At 31.3% G+C, this 27,357-nt stretch overlaps 1 protein-coding gene across 4 annotated transcripts in view; it reads left to right on the forward strand.

The window, feature by feature from the left end:
• The window catches only part of LOC148274296 (homeobox protein prospero-like), a 224,359-nt gene extending 197,966 nt beyond the window's left edge, over positions 1 to 26,393 (forward strand). For 3 of the 4 annotated variants that reach the window (XM_088237335.1, XM_088237338.1, XM_088237336.1), the window contains 2 exons: positions 24,014 to 24,173; positions 24,853 to 26,393. In XM_088237335.1, coding sequence (XP_088093461.1) covers positions 24,014 to 24,173; positions 24,853 to 25,032 — 340 coding nt within the window. In that variant the 3' untranslated portion in view covers positions 25,033 to 26,393. The remainder of the gene's footprint in view (positions 1 to 24,013; positions 24,174 to 24,852) is intronic. The other variant, XM_088237337.1, reaches the window with a different exon arrangement.
• The last annotated feature ends 964 nt before the right edge of the window (positions 26,394 to 27,357 follow it).

The raw sequence follows: 27,357 nt of genomic DNA on the forward strand, positions 1-27,357 counted from the left end.
CATCTCTCCTCTCATTTTCTTTATTTACTTACTTTATTTAAAATTATTATTATATAGTAAGTGTGGGACATGTTCTAGCATTACATTAATTTGTATTTGTGAAAAACTTTAACTGGATGATTATCTATACTTAATACGTATTTCTTTCATTTACGTGGTTTTTACTAATCAAAATAAAATACAAGGCTGATTACTTAAGAAATGTAGTAATCACGTCTTAAGTTAAAATTACGTCAATTATGTTACGCCATTTTTCCTTTTTACCCTACCCTACCCACTATTTTTTGTCCAGCGTACCTACCCATATTAGTTTTTTTTTTTTTAATAATCACTAGTTCCGGTTATTTAATGAGGGAGATGCTGCATTGATTAGATTAGGGTTGGGCCTCCCCAACCATATTTAATATTCATGCGTAGTAAAGAGTAAAAAAAAACATTTAAATCCCATTTAAGTGCGATAATCGGTTTGAATATTAACGCTTAAAATTTAAGTGGTCCTTGCAATACTTACGTATCAAAGGATTCAGTAAATAAAATGATATTTTATTTTTATCATTAAGCCCTTATCTGCACCTGATGGCGCATAGGGAACTGTTTTGGTAAAGTACATGCTACTCCATGAACCAATTAAATTACTTTCTTTCGGTGTCCCCTCGAAACCAACTAGACTGTCTGAGATTTACATATATGTCTAACATGAAAACTAATCATTGTAAATATTCTACCATCTCCCGTATATGTGGAACATTTAACAAGAATTGTCATGGTCGAGATATATTTAACATTTCATATGATAAGTACAGGAGAGAAATACCAAGCTTGATTCAGAATAACAGAGAATAGACGTTTTGTCTTTTTTCGCTCTTTATTTCTCGTCATCAAATCAAATGCAATTTTCCACTCCTACTTTTCTTCATTCATCCTCCACCACTCATCAATTTCCTTCCCACTGTCTCCTTGTTTTGTCCCTAGGACTTTTATATTAATTTATTTGAATATCGTTGTTTCAATTACTTATTATTTTATAAAGTTTATATTTGAAGCACTAACTTTGTGGTTATAAATTATTATAATAAAATAAATAAAACAACTTTGTTTTTAAAAACTAATTTTTATTTTTCACCGACCGGTTTCAAAGCAAACAAGCTTCCTTGTCAAGGTTTACGTAACTAATGAATTGATTGCTTTTTATTATATTTCTATCATGTTCACTAAACACTACACGTGGACCCAATAAATCAAGTGGTTTTTTCTTACACGGGTGGTAATTTGATATCATTATTTTTTACTTATTATTTTACTTATTATATTGATCGTCACTTTATTTTAGTACAATCAAGTGAAGGCCTGTTATTAAATGTCAGGTCCTACTATTTATATATATATATACACTTTTCATAGTTTTTATTTATGATCATTTAACATGTACATCTGTTTGTACTCCAAATAAATAAATAAAAATAATTATCAGTAAGGTGTGATCAGTTTTACGCTTCTGACGTCCGTTCAGAGTTTGTAAAATATTGCAGTTTTAAACCAAACAAATATTGTAAAAGACCTAAAACATACCAACCATTACTCCACAGGGCAGACTTTTTTCCACTTCCAGGTCCTAGGTTCGATTCCTGGCAGGGTGAACGTAAAATATTAGTTCTAAACATGGTTTTCCGATGTTTGATTGTATTTGGTCTCCCACTGCGTAATATTGAACTTCACACCGTCCATGAAAAAGGATCCAGATATAATATTTAGTATCCTATGCGCCACTGGGTGCGGAGAGGAAAATTATTATGATTAAAATTCCATTTTTTCTTGATTTTTACAAAATGGAAAAGTTACAAACGGATGGACCTACGCGTCTAACATATTTAACTGTGTGTAATCACACATTTAAATATTTATGTTTATTTAGTTTGCTAACCGCATTACCAATTTTACTCGTAATAAATTGAGCTAAAAATTGCTTTTGTAAGTGGTGCCGTAACGTAGTGTTACCTTTAGAAAATGACAAGATATTTTGAAATACAGATATTTAAAAACAAAACTTTAAAACACATAATAATCTTTTTTCCATTATTTATAGAAATAATGATACGATTCAGGCCTGTTGTGGCAAAATACGACTTCATATTTGAAAAAATACGAGAGATACACCAAGTCTTTAATTCCATGTAGACTTAAGTGACATCATGACTTGGGCTGTGTGGCTGCAAGGGTTAACGGTATTTATTTACTAAGCGATTACATACTTTAAAATTACATGTAATTTAACAAGTTAACCGTGTTTGAAACCACGGCTACATTGTGATCGGTGTATTGTACAGTTAGCGGTATGTATTAGCGATTTGTGATTGTGCGGTTACAGGTTACGCGCTCGGTAGCTGGATATATGTACATATATAGGATTCTCCATGGCGCTAACTTGATCAACCCTAATTTAATTAACTACTTCAATGTACATTATGTATTTGGATACTCCGACACCAAATCAACAATATTGATGGACACTTGTTGACGTGGGGTAGCCACGGTTATAATTTCAAGGGGACGGTGGTCAAGTTCCGTTCTGTGGACAAATTCCTATGTATAAAATTATTGTTAATTTAATTTACTATAGCTTTTACCATTTTTGGTATGGCTAGCCAGAAACAAACAGTATTTACAAATATTAAATTGGAGCAAAACTATATTACAGACAAGGCAGAAAAACAGATAAAGCTTAAACAAATTAAAAATACATAGAACATAATAGATCTTAAAATTAAAATAACAATTTGAAATAAAACAAAAATTGCAATAGTAATATGCAAACAAAAATATATAATAGAAACGTATTTGATAAATGTAGATTATTCTAGAGATAAAGATAATTTATGAGAACTTATTTCTATTCACATATTAATAGCTTTAAATATTCACAAACAATATTAATTATTTGTCTGATTATATTTTACAATAAATGTTATAACATTATGTAGCATTAAGTAAACCACTCAGAATTATCTCTGCTAAAAAATCCCCCTCAAACGATGCTGTATCGTTGTTTTAAAATACTAAACAAACAAACACTGATATTTAAAAACAACAGTTTAACACAATAGTTCTGTTTAATAAGCTATTTTTATAATTTGAATCATAACTTTATAATACATTCAGGCCTGTTATAGCAAAAAACGAATGAATTATTTTAAAAAATAACAGACATATAATATGTGGATTTTTGTGACATCAAAGCCTCAAAGATTTAGATCTTAATTTCATCAGTTGAGTTCTATGAAGCAAAAAAGCCCAAACCCCTTAGTATGCGAGGGATTTACCCAGATATGAATGTTCGCACATAGCAGTGTTTTAAGTAATCACCTAAACCACCCCATGACAAGGTAACAAGCTTTTAAATACTTTCGTAAATTTCATATTCCCTTCTCAAAAATGTTGTACATTTCTGCTGTAATATCAAATTTTATTAATCCCTTAACTATGTGGTAACTAACCAAATATAGCATATTTTTACTATCTATTAAATGAAGGCAAGGCGTGCGCTCCACAGAAAAATTGTTAATATTTTTTAATAAAAAAAAATATGACCAAATAAAGAGCACAAATAATTTTATAAAGTAAAATATATCTAAATTACATTCACAGGAGTTTTTGTACAATTCAATTCGGGACTTAAATAATATTAATTTATTCTTTATTGCACATATTAAGAACAACAAAGAAACAAAGGAAATTAAACGCCTGAATATATCACAACAATATATAAATCAACAACCTTTTTTTACACAAACAAAATAAATACATAAAAATGCTATAAAGAATGAAAGAAGTGGTTTATCTAGAACTAAGGGAGATATAACAAATATATGCAATTTATTATTACGCGATACAGTTTATCATTATTTTAATTAAAGAACAATGAAAAAGTAATCATGAATTAAAACAAAGTACCTACATTATTTTTAATGCAAAAATATTAAAAGTAGAATACTATTGTAGTGGTTAACACGCACGGAAGGTTCCGGGTTCGATTCCCGGTGAGAACACAAAAAAAGCTTGGGTGTTCTGTGATGAAAAAAAATCTTAATTTGTTATTGACACTTTGATTGAAGCTGTTGTGAAAATCTAAATATAGACATTTACAAAGTTAAGGAACTGTCATTTGTAATAACATGATTTTTATTTAAAATATCTATTTTAATTGAAATTTGCCATAAAGATTTTCGTTTTTTTTGCACTACAACAGGCCAGATGACCCAATTACATCGGTGAACACCCAGGCCTGAGATTTTTTTTTTGTATTCTCATCGGGAATCGAACCCGAAATATTCCGTACGTGTTGACCACTACACTATAGAGGCCGACTTTTACATTTCGGAATTCTAATATGCAGTGCTTTCCTCTCGGCCTCATTAAATAAGTCATAATAAACTACCCTATACTGACCACATGAGTGAAATCGCGTAGGCTAGCTTGGCATTGCAAAAAACTGTTCTGCTGCACAAAAGTTTTAAGAGGACTCGAAGCTTTCGTTTGGTCGGGGCGGCGGGTGGGGGAAACTGGAGCGGGAAAGAGGTGAGGGAAGGAGAGGGGGAAAGCCATAGGCCAGTAAATATGCAAAGAGAAAAATCATTAGGTTTACGGTCATTCTAGGAGCGGGGGTAGACTCTCATTGCCAACCGAGTGATGCACTTAACCAAGGGCTGTTAGTACTTCGTCTAGATATAAAAAATAATAATATTAAAAATAATCTTCTAGAATTTTATAAATTATCAACCTTGATATGAATTCATCGATGAATCGTGTAGATACTACCTACATGTAAAATGTCCCATTTTTATTTTATTTATTTTAATTTAAGTCAATTTAAGAACTAAGTCAATTGTAGACATAAATTATAACGAAAAAAATAATCATATACAGTAAACTAAAACAAGAAACAAAACTGTTTAAGAAAAAACAATGATAAACAAATTGAATTTACAAAAATTATAAGATTTTATTTGTTTATTTTTTTAAATTTATTTAATGCACAAAATACACAATTTTACGTAGACACAATTATGTGTTTTTTATGTCCCGACTTGTTAGAAAATTCCGTGTTGAGTCGGGACTCTTCGATATATAAATCAAAAAATATTTATTAACATATTAAAACAATATACAGGTAATCAAAACAATATGCAAAATAATAAAAATAATAAATGATTTAGGGCCCCGATGACAATGGCAACTTAACAGAGTTATCTTTGACTTTTTTAAAAGTAAACTCGGAATTTATGTACTAAAATGTGTATATTTGTATAAAATATTTTCATCAGTAACCTGTAATTGAATCGTTCTATTTTTCATACAGAAAACTTAATTTGACTTTTCATATAAAATCGAAGATAACTGTTGACGGGTAATATGGGTCCAGGCCTATTGACTATGATTTATTGAAAATTATTTTTTAATTTTTTAATCGATTTGTTAAGTTATTTAATTTGAAACGAAAATAATTTAAATTTTGAATATCCTGATAATAATCCCGATTTATATTATTTACGATTTGTTCATTTCGACGCCAAGCTTTGTGTCCCTGGAAAGGAAAATGTTCGCTTCTGTTGACGTGAAAAATATGCTAACGTGTTCCCTCTCAAACGGGCCGCGGACCTTGCCCGGCGATCCGTAGCCTGCCCTAGCTCCAGGCCACTACTGGGTCGTTTGAGAACAAGCTCGCGAACAAGGCGAATTAGCGAATATTGCGGCTTGCATCGGCGAAAACTGCGGTAGCTACACCGGAATAACGATATATTTCAATACCTAGCGTAACATTAACTAATTACTAAACATAACCTTAACTGTAACAACACTTTACTGCCCGTTGGTTCGTCTCATTCTTAAATACGCCTCTGTAATAATTATAACTTTACCTCAGTCAAGTGTAGAGATGATTGTGCAAAATTACAACAAGACTTATGTGCATTAGGGTAGGCCGATGTTTTTTTTCCGAATTTTTAAATTAAAGGGGTCTAAAAAGTTGCCTTTTGAATTACTCGGAATGCAAAAAATATTTGATACTACTTTTGGCCCTCAACCAGAGCTTGAAGTTTTCGTAAATGTCAATTTTTTGCTTTAAACCGGCTGTCATTTCGTATTTAAGTAAGAAAATCAGTCCAATTAAATGTTTTAATGTGCATTAAACCTTATTTAATAAGCATCTAAAGGCGTGAGTTGCTCATTATTTTGTAATACATGGGTAGCATTGTTTTAATGCGCCATTGTTTTCGTCAATATTAGCCAGGCGCTCAACGGAATCAGTTCTGCGGAGTGTAAACTTTTTGCATTTCCGTAGTTTTAAAACATTTTTGAATTCGTAATGTGATTCAGTTATATCTTTACTAACAAAAAATAATTTTATCAGTATAGAAAATTAACAAAATGTTTAGGCAGTTGTAAACTTCAAACCTCGGTTGAGGGCCAATAGTAGTATGGAATATTTTTTTAAATAATTTTTATATTTAACGTGATCTCTAAACTTTGATGTCTAAAAAACTAAAAAACTTCATACATCATCGGCCCACTCTAACGTGCATTTTCGAATTACTGTGTTGAAAACAAACTTCATATCAATGTTACAAAATATATTTCACTCGAAATAAAAATAAAATTAAATATGACTATATGATAAATGAAAATACAATTAGAGAAGCAAACGAAATACGTGACTTGGGAATTATTTTGGACTCAAAATTAAATTACAATAGTCATATAGAAACTATAATTAACAAGGCATACGAAATGACTAGATTTATCATGCGACTGTGTAAATCTTTTAAAAACTTAGGTTCATTTATAACGCTTTACATAACATACGTACGCCCCCATCTTGAATATAGCACTGCTATATGGTCTCCTGTTTATAAATTAAATATTAATAGAATCGAGTGTTCAAAAAAAATTCCTGAAAAAACTAGAATACAAACTTTATTTGCATTTTCCAAATTATTTAGCTTCATTAAAATTTTATAACCTTGATTCATTAGCACACAGAAGAGATATGTTTGATCAGATCCTGCTTTACAAAATTGTGAATAATAAATTCGATTCCCCGGAACTCATTTTTCTACTTGCTTACCGTGTTCCCTCCAGGCCAACTAGACTCTCTGATATTTTCTATATTCGTAAAATTAAAATTATCATCTAAAACATTCTACGATCCCTCGTATATGTGAAACATTTAACAAAAATCTTAATAGTCTTGATATATTTAACACTCCATACAATATGTATAGAAGAGAATTAATAGGCTTGATTCATGCAATTTTCAATTTTTCCTTTCCTTCAATCATCCTTTATCACTCCTTGTCAATTTCCTTCTTTTCTTTTCCACTATCTCCTTGTTCTGTCCATATTTATCTTATTTTAATAAATAGTATATTTATTATTTTTATAGTTTCAACTTTAAGCCGTCGTCGCTTTATTATTTAGTGAATACATATGATTGGATGGCAGGCCCTACTATGTATACATTTTATATGGTTTTTAAAAAAAATATTAATTTAACCTGTACATCTGTTTGTATTCTAAATAAATAAAATAAAAACAAAAATACAATAATTTTCTTTTTCAAATGCCATGCATATAAATCGCATCGAGTCGGTTCAACATTTGGACTATTTTCTCAATCCATAAGGTCTCAGAACGCCGATTTAATGCAGATTTAATCTGCGCTGTTAACATATTTAGTTAATGATTTATTAAATATCCCGATTATTCTCTTACAAATAAAAGGTACATAGTTTTAAATGTTCCATAAGGAAGACTAAAAAATAATGAAATTCTGTTCCTCGGTCATCGTAAGACTAATTGTGGTTTCTGGCACCTACATCCAGAATGATCAGACTCGTTAACAAAAATCAGGATCTGAATTATTTTGATTGTAAATAAAATAACGTTTCTAATCAAATTGAATATTAATTATTCAATACAGCTATAGTCAAAATGGATCTAATTTTGTTTGCCCGTTATATTGAGATATTTGTTTTTTAATATTTTTTTGTTTCGTTTCTAGTTTTATACTTTTGAAAATAAAGTATACTTTGGTAAAAAAGCTTGTGTAGCTTTCAAACAAGTCGGTAGAAAAAAATAAATGAGGTGAATTAAAACGAAGTTCTTTTATATTTATTTGATTAATTTTAAAGCCTTATACTTTATGTTGGTAGTCTTTATTACACAGAAAAGTTTTTTTTAGTTAAACAAATGGCTTTCGGCTTCTGGTTTTTTTGTTTGTTTTATAGCAAATTGCTGACGGCCTTCTAAAATCTCGTACCTAAATGGTATTTTAGGCATGTTTAAAATATATTTCACTAAAATAAAAGTAATTTGATCGAATAAAAATCTATTACAAATAGTAGAGCAAATGGACAGTGAAAGAATGGCTAAAGGGATTTACGATATAAGTGTTGATAGATGCAGAAAACAAGGAAGACTGAGAAAGACGTGGCATAATCAAATCCAATAAATACTTAAAGATGGACATGTAAAGATCAGGAATAAAAGCGTGCTTGCATGAGAAGATGTATGGAAGCGAGGTCTGAATGAAAAGACAGAATGATATGGCGTTCTATCCTCTGTACCTACTAGCGTGATAGTTTGCTTTTAAATGTTTCATGAACATCGTTGATAAGTATCAGTTTAAAAACCAATGTTCATTAAATTTCATCAGTACTAACAAAATATTATTTATACCTACAAGATTAATTGAGGTCTGAAAGGGCTAAAAAATCTGCGTATTCTTTCTGGCCATAGATAATTCAACGCACTTTACTATGATCGATTTCTACCTCGCAAAAACATTCTATTCCTCGTCTATCCACCACCATAAGTTAGTAATACATGCATCTGGGTCGCACAACACATCTGCTTCTGTAATATGTCGAATTACCGAAATGCCACACTTCGGCTTGAAGGAAGCAATGTTTCCGATAACGTTCGACTCAGGTAGGTTCGAGAATGGGGGTCGTATTGCAGTGCATACAGATACACGCACACGCAGATAAACACACCGCATACACACACACACACCTGTCAATACCTTTCTGCGGTACTGTGCCTTTTAGCTTGCTGGCAAAATTTGCATTTGAGGACATATCGAAAAAAATCACCCGTATTGTGCACAAATAATATTTTTACTTTTTTCCTCGTACCTCCACAACATTAAAATATTATAAATTATTTTTTTTGATATTTGAAAAACTTACTTTGTAGAACATTATTATTTGATATATTAAAATAAAATAATTTCACTTTGTTTTTATGTACCACTTATATTTTTAATAATTTGACAACCAACTAGTCACATCAACCTGAAGAAGGCATAGTATTGCCGAAACTAGTTAATTGTTGTAAGAAATGTAGGTATATTGTTGGTGACAACAATATATCTACAGTCGTCTGCATACTCACACAGCTTGACAAGTCATTCTAGATTTGTCTCTCCTAGTAAACAGTCGTTCTCTTACCACGGTATTATAAGCATTTAGAATAAACCACAGTCAACTACAATAAGTCTTATTACTGATCTTTACATACCACCATAGGGTATAACAGTTGTCAAATTATAAAAAATATAAGTGGTTATGATAAAATAAAAACAAAGTGATTTTATTTCATTTCAATACATAAAATCAAAATATTAATTAACATTTGAATACTGACATCATTTTAAGCATAAACAATGTTAAAAAATATTCTGTTTTACTGGTAACTTGTAACCGAATCAATTTTACTTAAAACAAAAAACATCGCCTTTGTTCATAATAAAAAATCAAAATCTAAATCCAGTAAATTTGCTTGGTTTTAAAAGCAAAAAACTCAGCTCTCCGCTACAAACGGAAGCTGAGTTTCATTGAAAATAATGATATGTAGCATTTAAAAAAATGTTCTGCCACAACACATGTAACATAGCCAACACATTCCTCGCATGTCATTCCATATAGCAATTCCACACACCATACTTCAAACTCGCAAAACAATAACAACACCAGCACAAACAAAATCATCTAAATATACTTATTCTCATTACATGTTGTTGTACGAAAATGTGTTTTATGTATTTTGTTGTGTACGTAATGAGAAAGTTAAGTTCTACTGGAAATCGGATGTAAAAAATGTTTCCTTACACGCGATAAAAATTAAAGCATTTAATGGTACTGCGAAGATTCTTGAAAATGCCTTAAAAAATTAATGAAAACGGTTTTAATAAAAATAAACCACAGTACAATATAGCGTTATGTGCCGTGATAGATTTCTGGTTTCCGGGTGTTTAGGTTTTTCAAGTTTGAACGTATTTAGACACATACGGTTTTTTTAATTTTAAATGTCAAAAGCTACGTATGTTAATAATCTGCTGTTAACTCATTTTATGTTCATAATATACAGACTTTTTAATATCTTTTGTATGCTGATATACATATATGCATATTTTTTTGTTTTGTAATGTTGATTTTTTTTCCATCTTTTACTTTTGTTTTTTTTTTTATTTTTGTATAACTGAACTCATTTAATGTTACATTTTATGTCGTAAAAGGACAAATATCAGGAAAACTCAGCGACTTGAACTCATAACGGTCGTCTGTGAAGGCGGAGTAATTTAAAAATTTCAAAACTTTTAAAAATCATAGCGTTGATAATACGACACATAGAAATAAAACTATTTCGGCTTAGTTTGATAGTCTATTAACCAATAAAAACCACCACTGGATTTCCTCATTGGTGCTGTGTTAGGTTTGTGTTTATTTATGATAATTTCAATGTATAATATCGACATTCACTATGGGTACAAAAAATAAAGTAGCTTATTTCTTCACCCTTCTAATTCATTCAACGAAGTATGCCTTATTTTTTTTATTTTGTAGTTTTGTCGCGATGTCTTTCTGTGTAAAAGGGCGACTGTTGGAGTCGTCCTCACGTCCGCGCGCTCGCATGCGGGTGTGAACTTTTTCTAGGTTTGCTCTGATTACATACGCACCTACCTACTGCCTACCCACTTAGTCAGACACAGTAAGATTGCGATGTTTTATGGCCAATTACCCCGCTAACGAGGTGTTTGTGAGTTAATGGAATGGCTATTACCCACAGACAGATCAGCATTATTGTAATCGATACCGCAGGTAGACATTCAATACCAGTAAATAAATATCGTTGTTTCCGTATGCAGACGGATGAAATTGCATATACGAGGAACATTTTTTTTTCATATCTTGTATCTTGTACACCCTTATTTTGATATCTTAGGTATATGTGTGTGTATGTTTATGTATGTATGTGGATGCATATGTGCGTGTGTGTGTGTGTATATATGTGTGTATATGTGTGTGTGAGGGTGTATATGTATGTATGTATGTACATGTACATAGGAAGTGGGTACTGGGTACTACTGACTTTGCGACAATAACCGATAACCCAGAGATTCAGTATGTTTGTATAATGTACTCATATAAAGGTCTATTTATTTTTATTTTTGCTAAATTTGTGTGCCTATATAAGATTCACAAACCTTAAATGCATTTTCTTTACTACTTTTCTTCTATACTTCACAGTTTTACTATAAATCCTTTTTTTTACCATACATTACTTTTATTAAGTTTAACCATAACAATTAACTATGTTTTCTTTTTATTGTATAAGTTTCTATTTAACTTTGATTTTATTCAAATTGGCTACGACCGTTAGTTGTAAAATTAAATAAATCAATATTAACCGGCCAGGAGGGCCAATTGCAGTGTAAGAATTTAAGTAGAAATCCCCCCGGCTTGATAAAAATAACTTTTTTTATGTGTTTTCCTACCGGGATCCGAACCCGGAACCTTCCATGCATGGGTCAAGTATATCTGCCATTACACCACGGATGTTACCTGAATGACTGTTATTTGGGCTCCTGGTCTGTTGTAGCGCAAAAAAAAATCAAAATCGTGTCAAAGTTTGATCGTAGAACAATCACTTCGCAAGTAAGTTAGGAAGGGGGCGATTTGGTTCATAAAATAAAATATCAAAATCCCTCATTCGCCACACAAGGCCCCTGTTTGAGTAAGAATCGTTCGCGGGGTTTTCACTAGGTTAACAATTCACATGGGAGAATAAAGGGATTCTCCCTTTTGTGAAAATATTGAACAATAGAACGCCAATCTTTAGCTGTCTGTACCTAGCAGCACTTTTTGCTCCTTGTTCGCAAAGTAACGGTAAAAAATAAAAGACGTATTAGTTTTGCGTACTTAGTTTATAAAAAATATAATTAAAAAGGTTCCCGGCAAGATTTATTTAAAAAGTTAATTTCAAAATGTGTTTTACTCTGAAATATTTTACCGTTCTTTCTCTGGAAGCGTAAGAAAAAGTTTGAAATAATCGAGATGCACGTTGGTGTATTATAACAGTGCCCTATGCAACTTAACGTGTGGATATGAGAAAGATCCCCGTTTCCCCGTAGGGCCTAAAAAAGATTTTTAAATGATAATTTATTTTAATTCCCCTGAGACGGATTTTAAAGATTATTTTGAATCTATTAAAATACGTTTTGTGTGTCAAATAAATAAATGATCGATTCTCATTGAAGGAAATATCTTTAGAAGCGTTCAAAATGCATGTCAGTCTAAACCTAGATTCATACAATACCTACCAAGAAAGTTTGTAAGGAAGGAAACTGTCTTAAAGATTTCAATACCCAGGTAAGAACGAAGACTCCACTGTTGTCAGACTTCTCTTTATCTGTCTGAGATATTTGATACAAGTGAATGGCGCAAATTTTGGGACGTTGCTGCAGTTAAATATTATGTTTTTTTTTATTGGGGTGAAGATTTGCGATGATTTCAATTGAACATCTGCCGATATTTTGACTTAAAAACGGTAATATAACGTCTTAGAACTTAAATAAAAACTTTTTTACAAACAACGCTTACACAATTAAATTTCAAAAGTATCCACACATATACGTATGTATGAATTTTTTAATAATTAAATAAAAAATAAATCTCAATGACTTATAATTATATAAATATAGTCAGTCTTGAATTTAACTTTAGCCGTATAAATGATCTGATATGTTTTTCACAATGAATCTTGTAAATAAACTGGCAAGTGTTTTAAGTGTAATTTTGAGTCGTTTCAATTTACTAATGAACAAACAAACCATCAATTTGTTTCCCGTGGGGGTAGGCAGAGAGGATAAAACTTCATATCACCTTGTCTTTACATGCAAACCTCGCTTTCTATACATTCAAACGCCTTCTTTAGTATGATTTTTTAGGCTTTTGACATGTCCATCTTTTGAAGTATTTGTTGGGTTTGCTCATACCATGTTTTTCTCGGTCTTCCTTGATTTTGGATCCGTCAACATTCGCATAGTAAATATTTAGATTTAGATTTTTAGATTTTAAAAAAATATATTTTATCGTTCTTTCACTGTCCATTTGCTCTACATTTCCAAACCAACGCAGTACTCCTTTATTGATTTTGTCGATATTGCTTATCTTAGCCTTACATAATGTTGACACCTATGTTCCGAATATACAGTTTTAATCTTGGGTCTCGTAAATGAATTTTCTTAATAAGTTCAATTGTGGTTCTCTTCCTAGACATAAACATATGTTTCATATAACTTCTTATCAATCGTATCAAGTGATTACAGGTATTCTCATAAAAATAAAGTAAGATTAAAATACCGCTTCCTATAAAAGGCGGTAAAATAGTATCACTACATTTTCTTTAGGTTATTTAGGGGATTTCAAAATTCCAGTTTACTCTGCGGTACTCAGAATTCTCCCCTTTTATATTCGAAAATATCTTAAGATTTTTTGAACCCCTTACATAACCGTGCGAAAACCGTTATATTTTTACCTTTCCACTAAATGTTCTTCAAGGTTATTTTAGGCCGTAGAAATAAAATAACAATATTAATTAATATACATTCCGTCTTTCCGTATACATAATTATTCACAATCGGTATAAGCTAGAATTATTTTATGGAAAAATAGATATTTGACGCGTGACGTTTACGATCTCTCCCTAGATATGACAGATATATATTTTTCCAAATCTATTGACACAAGTTTTGTGTTTACATAAATTTACAACTGCAAACATATGTAAGTACTTACGTTCAAGACAAAATAATACAATAGTTTTGTTATAGATAGAAATTAAATCGTTAATTAATTTCAAACACTACCAAAGTAAAAAAATCATGATATCCATTAAAACCACATTGGATGATACTTATTAAGTCCATGCAAGTCAAAGTATTTTTTTGTTTATAGTTTTGATACCATGACAATAAAATATTTATTCGTATCATAAATATTTAAGGAGTACGTTGTTTTTTTTCTCCCATAAAATCATTGATTTCATACATTCGTTGTTTTGGAAATGAATGATTCAATAAGTATATTAAAAGAACACCAATTTTTATAGAAGTTCACCTGTAATTTGGATAGTGAAATTTCACTTTTTTGTATTGTTTTGTGATTCTTTTTTCAATGCCCTAATAACTATACATATTTAAAATGAATACTTTATCATTCTTTATTATATTTATTTTCACTACGATTTGGCTAAGACTTGGCCCCAGTACAAAGAAACAACAATGCCCGCTCCCAGGAGCCAAGACGGAGCGAAGGGTAAGAAGTAACTTGGGTCCTTTCCTTTGTTTGGGGCCTGGCTTAGCCGGCGATAGAGAAATGTTCTCACGGGAAATTATTTAAAGTCACAAAACTGCGTGCACCTTGTACTGGCAAAGATTTGCTCAACGAATATTTCTTACATACACACGTCATAAGGCGACTTGAAGGGAGCGCGTAGCTCGTAAGACCAAACATTATACACAATTCTTTCGTTACGAAAAAATACACATTTTGCAGTTTTCTAATGGCTTAAAGCCGAGTTAACGTTTTTTGGGGATTTAAAGCTCATTAATTTATTTTGTTTGTAATTATTGTTTAGAAATTCCAAGGGAGACTTTAAAACCTAGGTTTATAAAATCTCAATTTTTTCATTCATAGCCAAGTATTTACTCGTAGTTGTGGCTGTCATTATTTTTTGAACATATTTATAAGTGGTTTAGTCAAGAATAAAGCAACAATATCTCCGCACAATAGTTGCGAACTTTAAAACACTTTCTTTTTAAATTCCGCGTCGTTTAAATTAATGGCGAAACAAATTTATATATAACTTGAATTTTAGATGGAAAAAATTTGAAGTTCTATTTTTTTTAGCATAAAAATATGTTTTTTCAGTACTTCAGCATTCAATCGAAAATTCAGTTTTTATTTTATTTTTTAACAAATTTACGGACCATGTACAATTTTAAAAAATCGTACATACGAAAAACAATAATAATACAGTAACAAATAACAGAAGCAATACAACAAAGAAAAGCAAAGACAAGTTAGTACATTAGACATGCATTATGGAATCCAGGTTAATTCTACAAATATACAGTCAATTTATTGGGAATATTTCTTTGGTCTATTGGTAAAGAAACTCAATTTACAATCAAAATAATTTAGATCTTGATTATCATTTACAAATGTAATCATTCTCGGTAGAGGCGCATGGAAACCATAATTATTTTTTTTTATAACCGTGGAACAGAATTTCATTATTTCTAAGTCTACGTGAAGAAACATTAAGAGATATTTGTTGGAAAATAGTTGAGATATCAAATAAACCATTAAATTTTCTAAACATACAAATTAAATCGTGGTGGGAGACTTAATATATTCAGGAAAAGTACCATGTCGGCATAGTTATAGTGATCTATTGTGATTCCTAGTTTGTACGTAATTTTTCTTATAAATTTATGCTGAACTGATTCGATGCGATTTATATGAGTAACATATGAAGGAGACCATATTACGGAGGCCATATTTTATTTTTATTGAGATTGCGAAAAACGTGCACATTATGAAATATATCACATGTCACCAGCATATTTACAGCTAGGAAAATATCTTTTGTATTGCAAAAAAGCTTCCAGTGCTGCAAGCCTACACTATAAGTAGCTGTAGCTAGAAACACAAATCCCTCACAAGTTACCCAGAGCACCTCCAGTAATTAGTTGATTTGCAAGTAGCAATACTCACACGTCACTTGCCCGCCGCTTGTAAGTGTTGCCACTCAGTACTCAGTATGCTGCAAGTGTTGGGGGCACTTGGAGCAAGGGACTGCGCGGTTATTATACGCTGCGAGATTTATCTTCAATACTGCGAAAGAAAAACGAAAAACTGCATTTTTTTAATGAAAACTTGGAAATATATTTAAAAAGTTTGTAATTTTTTTTATAACGTCAAAACGTTTTAACTCATTTAGCAGTACATAAAAAATAACGGTTTCGTTTTTATTTATCTGTTTTTTTTTTCTCAAAATTTATTTCAATTTTTTTTTACTATTGTAAATCTTCGGTAGTTCAATTTTTTTTAATTCGAAGGCTTTAAAATCAACAAAAATAATTTATCAGTTTTGTAACAAATATTTATTATTTGTCAAATAGGCAACATCAGGCGATGTTTTATGTATGCAAAATATTTTTTAAATTAACCAACGAAATAGATATGATTATTTTCTATAGACTTTAACCAAAAAGTGCAAAATTTTTGTTCGTGATAACTACAAAAATATTAGTCATAAAATGTGTATGTTTAAACAGTCATCAAACAGTTAGCGTCACGTTCATTTTTTTGCCCTTGTTTTGAATTTCTGTAAGATAATAATTAAAAGGCATATTACTCGTACGAGTATCACAAAAAGTCGAGTCACATCCCGTACGTATCCCGCCAGAGCAAGGAAAATTAGCTTGGCTTATTAGCGGTTTTCCCCTGATAAGCCATTCACTTCTTCCGCCCATATTCAGCTGGAAAAATCGCACCCTCCCTGCAGCGCCTCCCCGGGAAACGTTGTTAATTTCTCCCGCCTACTGAGGCGTAAGAGAAAGCGACAGATCCGCGATACAAAAGTAGCGCAGCATCCCATCTGGAGTATCACACATGAAGCCCTTATTGGAGCGGGAGATGGGGCGGATTGTTACGATGTTTTTTTAATGCGCGTCATTCAAGCATGAAGAGTTCTGCACAGGTTGTTTGCGCTATTTTTGTTTCGGTTTTTCATAAGCCTCATCTATTTTAATACATAAAATACGTACTCATAAATATTCACGTGTTCATTTTTTACTGTTCAAAACCATTTTTCTTCAGAGATTTCAAACATTTTTATTGAGGTTCATTTGTGTGTTTGTATCTGAAAATCTACATATTGGGCTGCGAAATATTTTTTTTTTCTTCTGAGAAGTCAAATCAGTTCCTACTAGTTTTGTACTTGTATTTTCGGTTGCATATACAAAAAATTCAGTTCTTCGTTATTTTTCGTTTTTCAGAACGTATTTTTACAATACGGCTTTTAAAATAAATGTATTTTTATATGCTTTGAAAAAAACTAAATTCATTGAAATCAGAAAATAACAGAAAACTAAATTCCTAAAAATTAACAAGTAATATATCATTTTTTAAATTTGCCATGAAGCAGTAAAAGCATTTAAGATATCACCGATAAAATCTCAGTCGGATTTCTGGCACTGTCGACGTTGTACTTAAACTCCCTCAAAATATACTTATAAATATAGTGATTTATTTACCTACTAAAAAAAAAAAAAAACATTATTATTTCAACAAATATTTGTATTGGTCAAATTTCTCCAGTAGGTATTATTTTTGTAAACATTTTGTCTAAAAATACTATGATACTTATATTTCTAACCATAAGTATAATTTTATTAAAAAACTAAGGTTTTCGATCTTGTGTATTGTAATTCATTTTAAATGTCTACTTTTTTTCGCTTGTATAAAAATTGTTCCTAATTATAAGTACGGGTATCTTGATTCAACTCGTTTGCATTGTTTGTCAATTCGATGTGTGCAAAATATTTTTCTGTTCAATATTCCGTACCAAGTTAATTAAAAAATCTCGACGTGGTCTCTGGGGAATAATTGAGACGCGAACTTACAAATGACATTTTTCATTAATACATCGCAAGTGTTTTCCAAGCCACTATAGTTCGTTTCCCTTCTAATTGGCTCACTTGAATATCTGCACCGCGCACAACCTTCCCCGGCCTCCTGTGAGAGTGGGATGGGCGTAATGGGAAATCCCGCTTATTATATGGAGGATTCAAAATCGGCATTTAAAAATCGAACGATGTTTTTTTAACGGTTATTTCACACGTCATTATCATCATCCTTTTATCCGCATCTAACGATACACAGGGTTTTTATTACGTTCCGAACGCAGCATATCCACATCATTTTATGTTTCACTAAGGCTTACTCTTCTGGTACCATTTCAAGGACTATGAACATCATTAAATATTGCAGTGATTTTAACATGTTTTAAATACATATTCAATGTCAACCGTTTCGGAAATCGAACGCGAAACCTCTTGAATGGTAGACAGACACGATAACACCCTCGAAGCTAAAACGGATAACCCACTTATAAATGCTTGGTACCCAACGATGATAATATGATTATGTACAACATTTTCATGAAAACTTTTTCTCTCGTTTCGTGTATATATTTCGTTATAATTTACACTAACGTATTGTTCAAACATAATTTAAGTTTATACGAGAATATTTACTTACATCGGTAAAACTAGAAAATTACATTTTATCTGCATGCACAATATGATCATATTGTTTTATATTTATGATTGTAAATTTTGTTACAATTTGTCCAATCGTACATTGAAACTAAATTTACCTTTTTTTACAAAAAAAAATTATTACGGTTATTTTGAATAAAGATATATAAACTAATTTTAAATATCAACAAATAAATAAAATTCTCATGTCATTTTTAATATGTTTCCAAATGATAACTCACACATCATATTATCTTCGCCTATTTTCAAGTATTTTTCTTAAAAGATGAATAAATTCCACGTTTACTGAAGAAATCTACCTAGAATTAATATTCTAATTCCTCTCACAAACCTTTGCTTCTCTCTTCCGTCAATTTCGACGCCAAGTGCATCGCTTCTAACAAAAGGTGCAGGCAGAAGGCGAGAAAAATATTACAGGGGTAAGAAGTGCAGGAGACATTTAATATCACGCTAAGTAAGGGATGAATGGATGATCTCTCGCGAGAGGCGGGAAGAGGGACAAAACATGCTTTCACCTTCACGATAGTGTAAATTAAAACATTAGGGAATATGACAGAACTTAGCTCTCTTGACATAACCCAACGTAACCTAAGATGAAAATGAAATATTTCAATGCGTTTTAATTAAAATATGAACAAGTATTTCATAATACATGGAATGTGCTACTGCAAATGTTTTTTAGTTTTTATATTTAAGATACCCTATTTTTACAAATACATACATTAAATTTTTACATACTGTCAATACGTAATAGTTACGAACGTCCAATAAACTGGCCATATTATAAAAAAAGTCATGAAAAACTACCACATACAATACAAACATAATGTAAAAAATATTGAAAATAAAAATTTAAATATTCGGTTAAATTATTCAATACATTGAGACCTTAAAAAAATACAGTCTAACTCCATTCTTCCGGATTAAAATGAGAAAATAAAAAAAATTGGAAATGTTATAATAATTAGCTATAAACTCGTAAATGAGTTTCTTTGTCAAAGCAATTAACTTTACTGGACATGTTAAAGTAATTGTTTAATGTGATTCCGATTCACTGGACTATTTCTAAAGCAAGAAAAAAGTGATCTTTCAGTAATTTTTGCGTTTTCTTTTAACACTCACTCATTAAGCCGGATAATCAAAGTTTTACCGTAGTTAAAAATCGGTTTTTATTAAGATATGTGTACTTGTATTACCGTTTATTCGCAACACGGTTTTTTATTCCAGTCAACTTTTTTGAAAAACAGTTTAAATGTACCAACCTCTCCCTTATAAAGTTGTCTTGTCTGAAACAGCGTTGCGCGTTTAGGTTGGCTCGTTTTGCAGAAACTTTTTTGAATGTGAAATGTTTTAGAAAGGAATGCCAGAATTTCTCCATTTGCCTTTTTATCCTCAAGTTAGTATTATGTAGAGGAAAGTCTACTTTACGTTTCATTATTCATATGTTAGGAAATCGGCAGTTCGCTTTGAGTATGGGCCTTGAATGGAACCCATACTTGGTGCGGTTCTACCGAAAATCTTTTTTTACAAATCAGTAGTGAATTCAGAAGCGAACAGATTAGAAAATAAAAAAACATAACTTTTTACACATTTGAATCGATACCTACTTCAATGAGATGAAAAATCCGTTAGAAAAATATGGATAGGCTTTATTAATTATTTATTTACTTATTTATTTTAATAAGTTCAAACCAATTTTTTGCTAAAACAATTAACCCCACTGTATCTGCAATGCTTTGCATCTCTATTACTGATCATTACACCACTGAAGTTGGTATTAAAACCACAGTTCACTATACAAAAAAGTCGAAAAGTCAATTTAAAAAAAAATTATAATAATAAAAATACTATATAGTTTTATTCCACTTTTATTTATAAATTTCACGACGAAGCCCATTCACTGGTAAAAATTTATAAATAAAAGTGGAAAAAACTGGTAACGTATTTTCATTATTATAATTAAAAATGCAGTTCCACCAAAAAATGTCAGTAGAAAAACTCAATATATTACATTTTTTTAGCGCAATGCTTTTTGTTAAATATCGTTTTTTTATATATTGTTCAATTTTGTATTCATTTTCTTTAGACATCTCCAATAAAAAACATGCTCTATTTTTTTATTTTTTTTAATGCTTTCACCTCAGAATAAATAGTTATTATACCTATTGAGATAAGACAGAATTTAATATGTTTGCTTATATTTTAATGTTTCTTATATGTATATTTCTTTTATTTACTGTTTAGCAAACAGAATATAATATTATTACGCATATAGCTAACGCAAATTATCGACACTGAACTGAACTAAATATAGCGCACACTGAGTAGAAGACTGCTGTAACTCATTTACCTCGTTCTAAGACAGTCATATAAAAACCGTAATCAATACATAGAAAAAATAAATAAGGTAGTAGACATAGTAAGTGAACCTTTAGTAAAAAAACTTAGTAAAAAAACGTTAAAAAAATCGTAAAATACATAGTAAAAACAAAAAAAAAAATAGTAAAAGACATCATAAAAAGTAATGAGGTTCTTCGAAATTAAATCAGTAGTGATAAGTAATTATAATTTTATTTTTAACATACAGTTTTTCTAAATCGTTTTAACATCACATAAGAAACTTAATCTGTAGCCAATAACTGTTTTCAACCGAAACTCGGGAATGAAAATCTAAACCTCGCGCGTGGTAGCCAAACGCGATAGCCACTATACCTACTATTAGACTAGAAATATCTAAAGTTACATCGTGTTACATTAAGTCGAAGGCATATTTTAAAATACTGGGATTTAAAAACAAAAAATAACCCATAGCATATAATCGTACTGTTAAATAATCTAATTTCAAAAACAATTTATTAACATAATAAAATAATTAAGTGACATAGCCACGCAAGGGTTAAAGCTTAATGATGTAATAAATTTAATGATTGATTTTAATAAGATAATAAATAATTAATTATTTATGTTCAAAGCATTAACTTTATGGTTAAACATTTTCGTAAATGTTAGTAAATGCTAGTATTTCACCACTTACTGACTTTTACCGGTTTTGAGACGTACCCGTCACTTCGTCAGGACACTCACTACACCAACATGCAAATACTAAAATACACTACGGTGATACCGTCACCGCATTAAAATAGTATTTACAAAGAAATACATAAATTACATGCAGTAAAGCAGCAAAAATACATAAATAACGTGTTTGCATTAAATATCGTAAAGGTGATAGCTTATTTCAGTAATTGCATGTTAGTGTACTGAGTGTCCTGACGAAGAGATGGATACGTCTAAAATTCACGTGTAATTTAACCCTTTTCCGCACCTAATGGAACGTATCTTGATAATTTTTGTTACATGAAAGGAAGACGATCACTGTTCGGTCTGACGTCATAGGTGCCATTCCAAAGACTATTTGTTTATCTATGCTATATTCAGTTAGTTCATAACATCTTGACAACTAATATAAACTTTTAATAACTTTAAAAAAATTTATCACAATTTCTCAAGAACACATTTTTTCAAAATAAATTTTATATATTTGAACGCTTTCTATTTCTTCGGGACATTAATTGTACAGCTTCAATCTTTTGAACAAAGAGTTTTGACACTTTGTTTTTCTCCTCTTTGGTAATTTTATCTGTTTTTGCCATAAAATACCCAATAATGAAAACACCTTTTTAAATAAATATTTCATGTCAACCATGTCGGGAATCGAGCCCGAGACCTCCGCCTCGCGGTATATTGGTCAGCGCGTTTGCCCATACTGTAAGAAGATTAGTCTAAAAAGCGAGGGTTATTTTGCGTTTCACTAAGACAAACGTTTTCCATGCCTTTTTTAACGGAATCCTTTGCATGTGTTCTCGTCTTAATACATATCCGAGTGTGTCCTGATAAAGTACCGTATTAATATCCCCTTTCCAGTAAATATCCTACGAGTTTCTACATCAAACAGAAAACGCGTTGTTTGTGGCTTATGGCTGCACAAAAGAACTCGCAATTAACAATTTTGTTTTTAGTTTTCTCTAGAGTACTTTCTGCGTCAGATACTTTTCAAAACGCACTCATAACTTATGCAACTACCGTATTTAACACTTTGTTTTGTTTAAAGCTTATATTCCAAAATTAAATAATAAAATCTGTGCAAGTAATTTTTTTTAAATTTTCTAAATAGTAATTATTTCCCCATGTTCAGGCAGAATAAAGAATTCGTTTACTAATTTTTTACGCACATCTCCGTGCTGCAATTTAAGTACTTACCAAGAAGGTGCGAATGAGGGAATTTTCTGGTTTTATTTCACACGCTAAAGAGGAAGCGCGGTCTGCCTTTTTTTATACAAACATTTTCCCGTAGTTTCTCCCTGGATTATGGGCACTAGAGCAGTGCTTTTCTTACACAATATAGATATTTACTATCAGTGTGTCTATCGTTTTGATAAATTGTTTCTCAAGGGAGTTAGGACCATCCAAAAACCCACAAAGTCCCCATTTAGATATTTTTAATACAAAATTTTGTGACTTCAAAAAAAAACTTTTTGAAACACTGTAAAATAAAACATTTGTCAGTGTGTACAAGTTTATGTTCCTTTAACTATATTTATTTTATTATAATATTGAAATTTTGAATTGGTCAACTTTATTATGAAAATCCCTCTCCTCCACTCCTCCACTCTATTTCCTCATCCCTTAACCTTCTTAAGAGCTCTTTTTTTTCTCATGTCTTATATATATATTTTTTTTTCTTTACTGTGTAACGTGTTCTCTCATTAAATTTGTGAAAAACTTTAACTGGATGTATGTACTATTTTTTATATTTTGTATTCTTATATAACAACTGTTGTTTTTCCTTTATAATTTTTTTTTTAAATCACCCAGTTTTATCTGCCGTCTTCGGACCTACCATACAAATATGATAAATAATTTTTAAAAGTTGAAAAAATATCGATATAGAAAATTTCATTCTGCTCAGAGATTCCTCTAAATAAATACCAAATATTATAATATGTATCAATGCACCCTAATTTTTCCGTGCTGTGTGAGTTTTAGAAAGTTGATACTAACTTTATTTAATAAAAATAGAGCTCAACGAGTTATAAGTAACTCACTATTAGAAAAAAAAGTTCGAACCTCGGATCTTTGATCCGTAAGTCCGCGACACTAGCCACGGGATCACAACTCGATTCTTGAACCCTTATTGTATATGAAATGTACATTTGATCAGTTTAACATTTATTGCCGTGTGCAACAACTATATAATGTATTGTCTTTTTGTGAAGATTTACTGATTATTTCGCTTTTTACTAACGTGGCAATTCTTCTTCTTTCCAGAGAGTTTTACTACATTCAAATGGAGAAGTATGCCCGCCAGGCTGTCAGTGAAGGGGCAAAAAGCGCCGAGGAGCTCCACGTGGCCGCGGATTCCGAAATCTACAGAGTCCTCAACCTGCACTATAATAGGAACAATCACATAGAGGTATGCGGTCCTCAGGTGCGATATAACACGACCCCTGACCTTCCTTTATCTTTCCTTACACACACTAACCGTACACAGAAATAACATACGTGATATCAATGGCAAACTTCAAAGGTCAAACCAATATTTTTATAATCACTAGTTGATGGCTTGGTTAACAAGCAAGTTAATTTGTTATTATTTATTTATTTCAAATTTCAATGCTAAAAAACGTGTTCTTGTTGGAATACTACGCTTAAGTTTACTGGGTTCGATTCCCGATTAAAGTATTTATTATCTTTGACTGCCACCTAAAGAATTTGTCAAAATTATCGAAATAACTTTGCGAACGGTATTACAATCACTAGGTTAAGTAAATAAAACATGAATAGGAAAACAGTTTTATGTAAATTAAAGCTAATAGGCGTTTAATTTGTAAGAATGTTTTAAAGCTTTAAAACTGTTATTTTAGTCACAATTTTAAAAACATCTAAATTCTTACTCAAACTGTCCTTGTAGCTTTTGTTTTAGAAATTAGTTTATTCCTTTGTGAAAGCTACACATAATCCACTATTGCTTAGTATTGATTTCACGAAGCGCAAAGTTTTAAACACTTTTCATGAAAAAGAGCGAATCAGCTCATCAAAGCAGTACAGTTTTAACTGTAAGTATGAAGTTGCGTATATTGTTGACTAATAAAATGTTTTTTCTCCAGGTTCCCTCAAACTTCCGATACGTTGTTGAACAAACTCTTCGGGAGTTCTTCCGCGCCATCCAAGGAGGCAAGGACGCCGAACAGTCCTGGAAGAAGTCCATCTACAAAGTCATCTCCAGGCTGGACGACCCCGTTCCGGAGTACTTCAAGTCTCCCAACTTCTTAGAGCAGTTGGAGTAGACCGAGGAGACCGGAGTCAGCGGAGAAGATATAGGAAATGTTGAACATTTGACACGAACAACGTTTGATCTCCCGAGGCATTGATTGTGGTGACGTTTTTGATTTTGAAAATCATTCGTACGTAGCTGCAAATGGACTTTTAAAGTCGATTTTACAAATGAAATCAGTATCAACTCGGGCGGCAAGCGTGTTCTACGTTAAGTTAGATAGGGCTGACTCCGGTAGAAGAAAAAATAATTTTAGAGAAAGTTATATACTGCACATCAATAAAGACGACACTCGCATTTAGGCCTTCAGTTCAAAAAATTGATAAATAAAAATATTGTCCTACGAATAAAATTGTTAAGGAAAAATTTAATAATAAAATTATTCAAAATTCTATGAAATTTAAAAATGATAAAAAATATTGTAATTTTACGGTAACAAGATTTATAACTATTCTGTGGTTGTATGTACGTTTATAAATTTATATTTATTGTAATTTTGGCAACATTTTTTGTGTTGTTTCGGTTTTTTTCGTCAATTAAGTTTATATGAAGTGTGACATCAAACGGCCATGTATTATAACTTGAACGGTGTCAATTGTCGGCGGGTAGTAAACTGATCCGGGCGCAGTCTCATTTCCATCGTGGCTCGGCTCCATCCCAGCCGCGTGATGGAAGTAGACTTCCGATTAGATTAGGGGCGGTTTCCGCCACTGTACATAGTTTTCCCAAGTCGAAATACCATCCGGGGAAACCCGCGACTTTATTAGGCTAAGTTATGTACTAGAAATTGTATAGCTTTTTCAAAACTACCAAATCGAACAAAGCGTGTCACAAAAAGCTAACAATCCAAAGAAGAATGTCTCAAAGATTCACTAACTATGTAGTTGAAGAATTTTGACTACATGAATGAATAGACCTTTCATAATGTACCCCATTCAAAACCGAAGATTTTTCAACCTAGCGTAGCAACAATTCGTTCGACTGGTTTTAATATTATATGGAATTATTTAGATTAGACGATAATTTTAAGCAGGAGATGGTAGAGTTAAGATGAAGTGATAAAGTTAAGGAAGAGGTGGTAGTAATTATTAAGTTTAGCGCACAGCGACCAGTGGTGAGTCTCCTAGTCAACCCTTTTGGTCCCCGGGATATTTGAACACACTTTCTTATAATTTATTACTGTTTTGTTCATTTTATTTTATCCCTGTAATCCTAAAGTAATTATACCAAATCACTGTACATAATCATTTATATTATTAGTTTAATTGTAAACCAATGATTTAAACCAAATGATTGATTTATTTAGCTTATTTAATTTTATAGTATGTGAACTTAATATATATCTGAATTATATGAAATTTTACTTTTATCTCATTTTTGTTTTTTATTATTTTTTACTCCCTTTTGTAATTTTATCCAATGCCCGTTGCATGTTCAGTTCAATGCGAAGTTCTCATAAAACACTTCGCATTTTCCTCGCATGACTTTATTGTTTACTTCCCTAATGTTTTATTTTGGTAACATCAAAGAATTCACAGGCGTCGATATTCCTAGGGTGTACAGGATGTACAAATACGCGATGTCATGGAAGAGCTCCATAACTACCAGGTAATCTTATTAAAGTAATCATTGTAATGTCTTCGTATTTAAATTGAATAATAATGAGTGTGATTTAGTGATGTATGGCGGTGATTATAATTCTAGCCCGTCGGTTTACTATGGACTGTCTATTGTCTGCCGCTCCAACCGCCCCATTGATTACCGTTTACACAATTATTCCGATACCACTAAAATACCATGAAACCCCCCATTATGGAATCCGAGTAGAAAAGTCGATTCCAACTTTGTAACCGATAGACCTATGTACTTAAGATATTCACATCCCTCTTGTACGTTCGTGGAATAAAATGAGGTACCTCGTTCGTTCGTCTTGGACGATGTACCCATACACTTGTACATACGTTTAACTTTATGGTTCCTTGGGAATATTCAGAGGGATTGATATTACATAAATAGTAACTTGAACAAATATCATAGTGATTCATTGTAATGGCATAGAAATTAGTTTACAAGTGTAAATAAAGTAACTTTCAAGTGAATTATTAATCTTGACCAAGAATTTTACTCTCATTTGTAATGCAGGATATAACTTATAATTAGGGTACTGTAATCATAGAATTAAACGACGTATTATTCTGGTTATTCTGATGGAGGGTTCCATAGTATTTACTCTCAGCATTAACTATAGTAAATATAACAGTGCAATATTAGGTAAAGAAACCCTGGATTGACAACATGATAATTACTAGAGATTAGGTCTCTCACAGCTGATTTAGGT

The sequence above is a fragment of the Micrasema longulum genome, unplaced genomic scaffold (genome assembly GCF_059751315.1).
Source record: "Micrasema longulum isolate JH-2025_06_02 unplaced genomic scaffold, ASM5975131v1 h1tg001694l, whole genome shotgun sequence".
NCBI lineage: Eukaryota > Metazoa > Arthropoda > Insecta > Trichoptera > Brachycentridae > Micrasema > Micrasema longulum.